Source organism: Rhizophagus irregularis, chromosome 15 (assembly GCF_026210795.1).
Source record: "Rhizophagus irregularis chromosome 15, complete sequence".
NCBI lineage: Eukaryota > Fungi > Glomeromycota > Glomeromycetes > Glomerales > Glomeraceae > Rhizophagus > Rhizophagus irregularis.
The window spans coordinates 3,635,646-3,646,336 of record NC_089443.1 but is presented as its reverse complement, the minus strand read 5'-3'; the positions used below and the strand labels follow the sequence as shown (position 1 = coordinate 3,646,336).

The 10,691-nt window shown below is 27.4% G+C and overlaps 2 protein-coding genes across 3 annotated transcripts; one reads left to right on the top strand and one right to left on the bottom strand.

Annotated features, from left to right (window-relative positions):
- Positions 1-257: 257 nt before the first annotated feature.
- Positions 258-2,673, top strand: OCT59_007522 (uncharacterized protein). Of its 2 annotated transcripts, none has more exons than XM_066149278.1 (7): positions 258-562; positions 654-764; positions 958-1,286; positions 1,366-1,504; positions 1,578-1,883; positions 1,963-2,117; positions 2,251-2,673. In XM_066149278.1, the coding sequence occupies exons 1-7, from the start codon at positions 408-410 to the stop codon at positions 2,319-2,321; spliced, it is 1,266 nt and encodes a 421-aa protein (XP_065998744.1). In that variant the 5' UTR covers positions 258-407; the 3' UTR covers positions 2,322-2,673. The 2 variants fall into 2 exon arrangements, with proteins under 2 accessions (XP_065998744.1, XP_025180651.1); XM_025316403.2 differs by having other exon boundaries at positions 1,963-2,133.
- Positions 2,674-5,807: 3,134 nt separating this feature from the next.
- On the bottom strand, positions 5,808-8,899 carry OCT59_007521 (uncharacterized protein). The gene is made up of 7 exons (XM_025316404.2): positions 8,682-8,899; positions 8,120-8,498; positions 7,815-8,022; positions 7,238-7,721; positions 7,004-7,170; positions 6,329-6,937; positions 5,808-6,259 (listed from the first exon to the last, which is right to left on the bottom strand). Exons 1-7 carry the CDS (start codon positions 8,881-8,883, stop codon positions 5,975-5,977), a joined length of 2,334 nt encoding a protein of 777 aa, XP_025180652.1. The 5' UTR covers positions 8,884-8,899; the 3' UTR covers positions 5,808-5,974.
- Positions 8,900-10,691: the final 1,792 nt, after the last annotated feature.

Genomic DNA, 10,691 nt, shown 5'->3' with positions numbered 1-10,691 from the left:
ATATTATGAATCCCCACTTTGTGTTGAGTTTCGTGACGTCGTTTGACGTCTTCGGTTCCATTTATAAACTGTGGATCCCAATTATGGTATTCTTCAAGAAAGAGAACATTTATTTAATCAACGCCAAAACTTAATTAGAACTTTTATGTAAACTGAGACCGCCGAATTTGGCGCCAAAATATCATACTCTGATGTGGGCCTTTTTTAGCACGCGAGATATATTATATATATATAGTCATGCTTTGCATGCACAATATGCAGATTCCTGATTAAATTTTTTTAAATCTATCTGAATTTACGTGTTAGTATTCGAACGTAAAGTTATAAAATTTCTTGCGTAGCAAACTTATTGTTTGTATACCGGCTTTAAAAGTCGATCGTGTTCAAGAAATTTTTTATTAGTAGCAATGGTCGGCTTTTTAGATTCAGATTATGTCGGGGAAGCCGGTCTTAGCAACCTGAAACTATACAAATATTCTGCAGTAGATAAGTCACCAATTGCAAACCATGTACTAAAACCATATTGGAATTGGGCAGTTACGCTTTTCCCCCTATGGATGGCGTGAGTTTATATAATATTCTCGTTCTTTAATAATGAATCGTAGACGTATATTAATTCTCAACGATATAATAATTTCATTGACGTCCGTTAGGCCAAATTTGATTACATTATGTGGTTTAGGTTTTATTTTATTAAACGTATTGAGTGTAATAATTTGGATTCCAGATCTCGTAGGCCCTGGTCCACGTTGGCTGTATTTGAGGTAATTAACCGTCTGGAGGATGATTTAATTGGGAAATTAAATTATATTCCATTCAAAAAAAAAAAAAAAACGTTCGGAAAATTCCGAAAGGTTTTTTTATTTTTTTTTATTATTAATGATCTTATTGATAAATTTTGTATTTCGTTATTAATGAAGTACTATATATATATATATATATTGATTTAAATTAAAGCTTTCCACTCGGGATATGGCTTTATTCAACATTTGATAATGTTGACGGTAAACAAGCACGCAGAACAGGAAGTTCGTCACCTCTCGGAGAACTTTTTGATCACGGCTGCGATGCTTTGAATTGTTCCTTTGGTCCATTAGTTTTTTCAGCTGCATTAGGGTTGGGACACAGTTATCGCTCTGCAGCTTTTTTCCTTTTATCAGTTATTCCTTTTTTTTTCTCTACTTGGGAAACATATCATACCGGTGTTTTATACTTAGGATATATTAACGGTCCTACCGAAGGACTAATAGTGGCTTGTCTTTTACAACTTTTATCAGCCATTGCAGGTATCCAAACAGTAAATTGTCATTATTCAATCTATTCTCTTTATTTAAAAAAGGACTCTTTTATGGGGTTTGATAATAGGGCCAGAATGGTGGACACAAGATTTACGAGATCTATTTGAAGACTCAGTGCCATCGTTTATTCCAAAAGGATGTACTTCTGCAGATGTATTACTAGTTGCAATGGCTTTTTCAGTGTGTACGTTACATATTCCTGCAAGGTAAGCTCAATTTTTATTTTATGGAATATTAAACGGTTCTTTTTTAAAACTCGTAATGTTTATTTCCTTATAGCTTTTATAACGTGTACGAGGCTCGTAAACGAAGAGAAGAATCTTATCTTTCGGCATTATCTCAACTTTTTTCAATAGCTATATATACACTCTGTGCATATTTTTGGCTTGTATCTCCTCATTCATTTATTTTAAGAGATCAACACTTTATCCTATTCGAATTAACGCTCGGTATCGTATTTGGACGTGTCGCTACTAAAATTATATTGGCACATGTAACCAAAATGAAATTCCCGATGTATACAGTATTGTTAATTCCTTTGTTTGGGGGCGCGGTATTAACAAATATTCCCGTTTTATTTAACACGTGAGTTTTTTTATCACGAAAAAAATATTTTGTTATGGGAATCAAATTAATTTTCTAATTATTCAAAATTTTTTACAAGTGGTGAAATTTTGTCACGCAAAGGCGAGTACTATTATCTGTGGGCTTACTCTATTTTTGCCACAGTTGCCTACTTCCACTGGGCCATTTTAGTTATAAAAAGATTTTGTTCGTATTTAAAAATTAAATGTTTCAGTATTCCATATGGAAAACAAGGTCCGAAAAAAATTACGTAATTATCTTTTTTTCCTTTCCCTTTCAGAATATTTAAAGGATTCTGAAGAAAGAAATGCATTGACTTTTCATTGCATATTTATTAATTTAAAATATTCTGATATTTAACTTTTAGATGAAGATGAACGTGTTGAAGATGAACGTGTTGAGGAACAGGAAGAGGAGCGGGAAGAACTTCTATCATAAGATAACTTTTTTCTGATATGTGTCAGATTAATCTTGTTATGTAATTCTTTTTTATTACATTTGTAGGCCTTACTTGTTTCTTATTAATCATAGATTTTTTCAGTTTAATGGAATTATTTATTACATATTAGAAAAGTGAAATCTTTGCATATTTTGTTTGGCTTATTAAATGAAAAAAATAATATTAGTGAGGGTTATGCAAACTTCATGATGTGATATGCATAGGTTGTATTATTTGTGATATATAATGGCTAATTAAAGATTTTAGCACATAGTTTAGTAATTTTTAGTTTTCTGATTATTGAAGTTAATAAATATACAATTATTAAATTCAGTTTGAAATTTTCAATTTAATTGGATTTGAAATAATACTTTATAGTATTATACAAATAATTAATAGAAAATCAATATAGAATATTATAGATTATTATTATGATTTTCAATTGGTAATACAGTCATCCTCCTATATAATCACACCCTTCGGGACCATAAAAAAATGGTGTGACTATAAAAATTATATATAATGTGATTAAAGGGAAGGTTTTTTTAATAAGTTTATTAGTAACTTGGGATTAATGTAAATGTGCTTATAAGGGAGTTGTGATTATACAGGGGGTGACTATATGGGAGGACGACTGTACAACTTATAATAATTTTTATATTTAAACTTATTCACATTAATTATATAAAATAAGTAAATAATAATAAAATAAAATTTATATTTAATTTATTATTATTTTATATAAAAATTCTATAAAAAAATCTTTCATATAATATTAAATTTATATTAAGTGTTCTGCACAAATTGATTTGTGACATAGTGTGACCCTGATTGATCCTGAAGGGTAAAATAAAAAAAGATCATCAATATTGAATTGAATTACTAGATCTTAAGATATATTTTTTGGAGTCTAAATTAAGTCTGAATCAAATCAAATTTCAGAAAAAAAATTTGATTTGTGTAGAACACTAATGTAATTTAATAATTATAATCAAAAGTTTAAAGAATTAGATGTTAGCTAAACTTATAAAATATTAATATATTTGCCAATTTAAGAAATTTATTCTTGTATAAGAAAAATAAATCAAAAAATATATGTAAAAGAATTCCTAAACTCTTTATAAATTTACCTATAATTTGAAAAAAAATATTTTTTTAATTAATTTATTAAAAATAAACCAAAATATTTAACAAAAAAAAAATTTAAAAAAATCAATTAAAAAATAATTAATGACAAAATTTAAATAGATTTTAATTAAATTATTGGTTAAAATTATATTTTTTAATAAAATTAAAAAAAGTTTTATTAAAATATTACATTATAAGTAAAATCAATTATATCAGTTAAAATTATTATTAATAAAACATATAAATTATAATAAATTATAGCATTATATTATATTTGTAATAATTCAAAAATTTAATATATTTATTTACTAAATTTATTAAAATTTGGCAATTATTTAATAATATTTAAAAGTTATTTATTGAAAGATTTTTTTATAAATTATTAAAATTAAAAAAAATTAAAAAAAAATAATTACAAGTTATATCTAATGCAAAATAATTGGCATATATATTTGTAAAAATTTTCAATTTATTTAATATAAAAGCTAATAAGAAAGTTGATAAATTGATAGGAAATCAAAAAAAAATTTACAAAAGAAAATTTTTTATTATTATTTTATTAAAATAATTTTTTAATACTTATATTATATAATTATGTAATACAATATAATTTATTTTATAAAATATATTACTATTTATTAATTCTGATTAAAATTTTGATAATCACTTATATAACTAATATAAAAACAATAACAAAATCTTGACAATCTAAAATTCTAATAAATTATTATATTGACAATTTTGTAAATCTAATAATATGTATTTTAATAAAATAATTTGTTTCAATATGTAATATTTAATTTAAATATATTATAATTTTATTATAAAACTATCAGAATAATTAACTTATTAGTATATAATGATTTATCAGAATTATTAATTAATTTTATGTTAATCATTTAAATAATTTTTAAGATTTTGTATTAAAATTAATTACTATAATTATTATATAATTTCTAATTAATTTTATAAATTAGTAAAATAAATACCATAAAGTTCTGAATATAAGCAACCTTTTTTTATTATAGGGATGCTTATATTTAAGTAAATTTATATATTTGGTATATTATAATATTGCCCAAAATTATCATAGTATTAGTCAAAGATGCTTATTTTTGGGTAATATAAAAATCTGGGAATGCTTATATTCAGAAGGTGCTTATAATCAAGACTTTACAGTAGTTTATTTTTTATAAAATTTTAATTTAATATAAATAATAAAATTGAATTTTAAATCTAGTTTCAACTATAGATTTTTTTAAAATATTAATTTTTATAAAGTATATTACTTTTTTTTAATCAAAAGTATATTAATTTTTTTTTAATATTATTATTTTTTTACTATTCATTTAACTGGCTAAATAGATTATAAATAATTTATATATTTGCATAATAATTTTTATAATTTTTTAAAAAAAATTATTTTTAATATGAATTTTTCTAAAAAAAATTATTAGTAAAACTTATTTATTAAACATTTTTTTTATATATTAATGCCTTATTAATAATAATAAAATATAATTTATTATATTATTAAAATATATAGATTTATTATTTGTAAAAAAATTTTTTATGGTAAAATAATAGTAATAATTAGGGCAATAACATATATTAGCTAATATTTTAGGAGGTGAAGGAGTAAACATTACTATTAAAATAATATTAGTTAATATATGTCACTGCCCTAAATGTATTATATAAATAAAAGGAATTATTTTTTATTTTTATTTTTTTTACGTTTGTTTTATGGACATCAGCATACTTTGGCTCACTGTAGCCTACATGGAGGGAGCACTACAACTTAAAGTTGCGGAAATGCACTCCTACCGTTGAGCGACAGCTAATAAAGCACCTACTCTAATTATTTAGAAGTAACCGGATGTACATCCCCCCTACCCCTATATACCACACTGGGGAGACGACCCAAGTTTATACCCACACAAGGATGGATCGTAGTGTAGCAGGGTTTCTGACACAGTTATACTACCCACTAGCGTCCGTCATAAGTGAGCAACCACCCACGTATGGCAGATATAACAGAGCAGACATCTAGAAGTCCTTCCATGATGGTTAGGCTTAGAGGTACTGCAATACTAAGACTACTAATATGGCCTCACTCAAAGCCCACTACAGGCCGCAATTACCATACCAGCCCACCATAGTTGTAAATCCCCCAGTAGTAATAGTAGTGACTACTAGGACAGTAAGCTGCTAAGGGTACTGGGATCACCCCTTTATTATAAGTAACCAACCCAGTTACCCAGGATAAAAGGAATTATTATTTAACCAGTATAAGGTATATTTAATTTATAATATATCTTCAAATAAACAATCAATTTAAAAGTATAATAACAAATAAAAAACAGACTTTTAAATAATTTATATACAAAAAAAAAAATATGTTTATACAATTAAACAATTATTTAATTACTTTGAATATATTAATCTGTATTAGTTTCTAATAGGCTTAATTCGAATTGTCAATAGATTACAATCAACCAATATTTCACTAGAGTCAGATTTATTATAATTCTTTAGCTAATCTTTCTAATAAACTTTGAACATTACCAACATTATCAAGGCAGTATTTTGCTTCAGTTTGTTTTTTACCAACTGTACTAGTAATACTATCAGGTGAAATTTCTTTTAATAAAGAAAATACTGGTTCATCAGTTTTGCCATCTCCAATACACAGAATAAAATCTACTTCATCCTGTGGTTGATGTAAATCTTTAAGGATAGCCCGTACTGCTGTTGACTTATCAACCGCAGATGGTCGAATTTCCAAGGTCTTATTACCAAGTACAATCTATATAAGCACAAAAATAAGCAATAAGCATACATATAATTTTTAAAAAAAATTGAATAAAACACATACTGATAAAGCCATATGAGATAAAAGTTTTTCTAAATTAACTTGAAGTTCAGTTGCTTGCCATGAACCAAATTCCGGATCAGCACTACGATAGTGCCATGTTACATTAATTTCCTTAATTTCAATAAAAGATCCAGGTGTTCTCTCCTTATAATGTTCAAATAGCGGAAGAATAGTTTCCTTCCATGCAGGGTCAACTTGTTCCACAAGTCTATACCATCCATTACCTTCATCTTTGATTGTTCTTCCTTCAGATAAACAATTTGCAACTGGATCAACTTCTCCTTTTAACCATTCAGGATGTTTATAAAAACATCCGTGTTCGGCAGAAAGACCAATTCCAGTTGAATCAAACCATTTATCAAGGTGTTCCCTTCCGCGTCCAGATAATATATAAACACATGTATTAGGTTTAGATTGAAGAGCTTTAAGAGTTAAAAGAACATTATTGGATGGACCTGCAAATTCAGGTAACTTGTGATCGGCTGTTAGAGTACCATCGTAATCTAATAAGATTACCCTCTTCTTTTTAGAATTCTTTGCAGCTTCTACTACTGGATTAAATTTCAATACTGGAAGCCGCATATGATGAGCATATGCATCACTAACACGCTGTAAAATCATAAAGATTAAAACATACGTAACAAGAAAACGGTTAAAAAGACATCATATATTTACCCTTAATTCATTGACAAAGCTCGAACCCCAATAAGCCGCGGTATATTTAGTAACATACCGGTATAATTTTTCGTAATTCGATTTACGTATGTCTTCAGGCATAGTAACAGCCTCATGAATAGCATTAGCGAGTTCATCAGTGTTCCATGGATTAACAATGATAGAACCTTTAAATCAAAAATAAATAATTTTAAAGCTAGTTTTATTGTTAAAATACGCACGAATAATAAATACCATTTAATGACTGAGCAGCACCAGCAAATTCACTAAGAATCAATACTCCATGTTTTTTTTGTTGACATGATACGTATTCATATGACACGAGATTCATACCATCTCTTGTTGATGAAACTAAGCAGGCATCTGATACTGAATATAAAGCCACCAATTCTTCAAATGGAATAGATTTGTGCATGAAATGAATTGGCATAAATTCGACAGTTCCAAATTTGCCATTGATCCTTCCGACAAGTTCATTGACATTAGCGCGTAAATTTTGATATTCTTCTACGTCTTGTCTAGAAGGCACAGCTACTTGAACAAGTACAACTTTACCAATCCATTCGGGATGTTGACTTAAGAATACTTCAAGTGCATGAAACTTTTGTGGAACACCTTTGATGTAATCAAGGCGATCTACACCAACAATAAGTTTAACATCCTTAAATTTTGACTCCAAAGTCTTAATTCTTTCTTGAACCTTTTGAAGTTTTAAACCCTAAGTAATAAATAAAAATCAATGGCAAACATAAATATTATGAATCGAAATACATAATCAACACTATCAACCAATATTATCATTTATGCTTACTTCAGAAAATTTTTCAGGGTCAATACCGATGGGAAATGTACCAACATGTACATGTCGGCCTTCATAATCTATACTATTTGGCATGGTAGACAAACCTAAAATACGTGTACACGAGGACAAGAAATGACGAGCATAATCATATGTATGAAAACCGATGAGATCAGAATTCAATACTCCGTTAAGTACTTCTTTACGTACAGGCAAAATCCTATTTTGCCAAAATCATTTCAAGTCCACATTTAATAATGAGTATTAGATGAAAGAATTTATACATAAACTTTTTGTTTATAAAGAATAAAACTTGCCGATATATTTCGCTGCTTGGAAATGGTGTATGTAAAAAGAATCCAATTTTTACATTGGATCCACGATCGCCCATCCGTTCTCTTAACATACTAGGCAGTAACATTAAATGATAATCTTGTACCCAAACCAAATCACCATCTTGTACAATGTCATTAATAGCATCAGCAAAAAGTCCATTGACTTTTTGATAAGCTTCCCAATCTTCTTGATCAAATGAAATTTCACCAGGATGATAATGAAACAATGGCCATAAAATAGAATTAGAAAATCCATTATAATGTCGATCTGCTATGTCTTCATCAACGAAAACTGGTAAACAAGATTGTTGTTCCAATTTAGAAGCAACAATTGATCTTTCTTCTTCTGGCACATTGATACCTAATAAAGTTTATAGGTCATTGATATCGATAAGATATACAAAAATTTGGGATTTAGATGCATGTTTAAATAAATCAAGCTTGGAAAAGTTATAAATGCGATACGATATATCCTTATAAACATTTCACTATAATTTATTTTAATTCTTAAAAAATAATTTTTACTCTTAATAAATTAACTCACCAGGCCAGCCAATCCAGGTAAAACTCATCATTTTCTTTAATCCACTTAGAGCGGTTACCAACCCACCCGAAGACATTTTAAGGGAATAGTCTGTATCTGTCTTCGTAATGGTAATTGGCAAACGATTTGAGACGACTAATAACCTAACCTTGCTGTCTTCAATAGGTGCAACAGGTGATGTGCCGTTAACAGATTGCGACATGATTTATTTGTTATAAAATCGAATTTATTTTGCCAATTTCGAATTGAAAATTATAAGAATGAATTATATATAGATAGCATCGAATCTAAAATATGCATGATGCAGATCTTTTTTTTTTATTTTCAACTGACGAAAGCTTTACGTATTCTTTTTACTTTATTTAGTGTAGGAGATACTTCTTTTATTCTAGGGCGTAATAGTTATTTCCTTTATTTCATAATTCATATTTTTTAAAGCTAAAAACCATGTGAATTTATTAAAAATAAACTTTAAACCGGGTAACAATGAAGATGGGCGTGATAAAGTTTTCATTCGATGATGTATGTAAAAATCACTTTTCGGTAAAAAAAATTATTATTTTTATTTCACAAAATAAAGAAAGCGATTACAAAGATACTTTATAATATAATAGCAGATAGAATCAAAAGTAATACAAATATAAAACTGTAATCTAAGTCACCATGAAGTCTGGTGGAAATAAGTGAAGAAAAATACGACAAAAGGAAGTGAAGCACTACCCTGTCCGCATTTTTGATATAACCAGATGTTAATACTCTGGTGACCGCCAGTCATATGAACAATACAATTTTTCTAATTTGAATACTTTATTATTTTCTGAAAAATACGATTAATTTTATCTAAATTTAATCAGTTCATTTTCTTCAAGTAAAACTTTGGTATTAACTAAATTATTTTATTAAAAATTCTATTGATCATATTAAAGTATTTGCTTAAGTTGGATTTCTTCTACTAGTTCTATAAAATAACAATTATATTTATCTTTAATTAGGCTATATTTGAATATTTCTTTATCTTTAAATAGATACATGAATATATTATCAGAAATATTTTGATTGCAAAACATTCCTTTTAATAGCTAGTTGAATAGAGTTTAATATTTTTTAATAAAGAATTACAAGACTAATTTCATAAACATCGCATTATTTTTTAAATGTTATTTTTATTACCGTCTAGCACTGCCTAAAGTATCCCCAAAGACCCGAGTATTTTACTCAAGCTTAGTTCTGGTCCCCCTCATATAATTCACGAAATACATATTTATTGCGCAGTAAATGAAGGCCCTAATGAATTAAGGAATGATCAAAGAATCTGTAAAAATTTCTGATTTCACGTGATAATTAATTTTAATAAGCCAATAAAAATTAATCACATTTTTACATATATCGCAGAAAAAAAAAAATCTGTTCTATAAAATACAAATTCTATAACCACTTGTAATATTCACGTTCTGAATAGAAGCTAACACAAGTTAGTTAAATATAATTACTTTATTGTAATATACTATATCTATATCTTTATTATTGTTGAATTTGACTCTTTCTGCTTGTTCAAGTGGAATAAATATCGTCGGCAGATGGTGAATCAAATTCATTTTCAGATTCCATTTGTAAGCGCTCATTAAATGATCTTGTTAATTCATCAATAGATAATGGTAGATACTCATAGCAATAGATGTATTTTGATTCCAACTTTGTAAAACATTCTTGATGGTACGCATGTCCATAGATGAGTACATATCCACAATTATTAGAAATATTGTCACAGTAATAACAAAATTGTTCTTGACTTGGTGGATGAGCCCATGGGTAGTGCTCCAATAGGCAATCTTTTAGTAAGTGGTGGGAGATAACAGTATACTTTTTTAATTCTTTCTCCTTCTATTTTTCTCTCTGCTTTTCCTTGATTAATCCAAATTTTCTCATAAAATTGTAGAAGAAATATTGCTGTACGCTTTGTCATTGAATTCAGATTCTTTTTCGTATATGGATATGATCTTTTGGATGCAA

Coding starts and splice junctions, on each gene's coding strand:
- OCT59_007522 (XM_066149278.1), top strand. CDS start 408: ATGGTCGGCTTTTTAGATTCAGATTATGTCGGGGAAGCCGGTCTTAGC. Junction 765..957: donor CCACGTTGGCTGTATTTGAG/GTAATTAACCGT, acceptor TTTAAATTAAAG/CTTTCCACTCGGGATATGGC. Junction 1,884..1,962: donor ATTCCCGTTTTATTTAACAC/GTGAGTTTTTTT, acceptor ATTTTTTACAAG/TGGTGAAATTTTGTCACGCA.
- OCT59_007521 (XM_025316404.2), bottom strand. CDS start 8,883: ATGTCGCAATCTGTTAACGGCACATCACCTGTTGCACCTATTGAAGAC. Junction 8,023..8,119: donor CCAAGCAGCGAAATATATCG/GCAAGTTTTATT, acceptor TTGGCAAAATAG/GATTTTGCCTGTACGTAAAG. Junction 7,171..7,237: donor TGCTGCTCAGTCATTAAATG/GTATTTATTATT, acceptor TTTGATTTAAAG/GTTCTATCATTGTTAATCCA.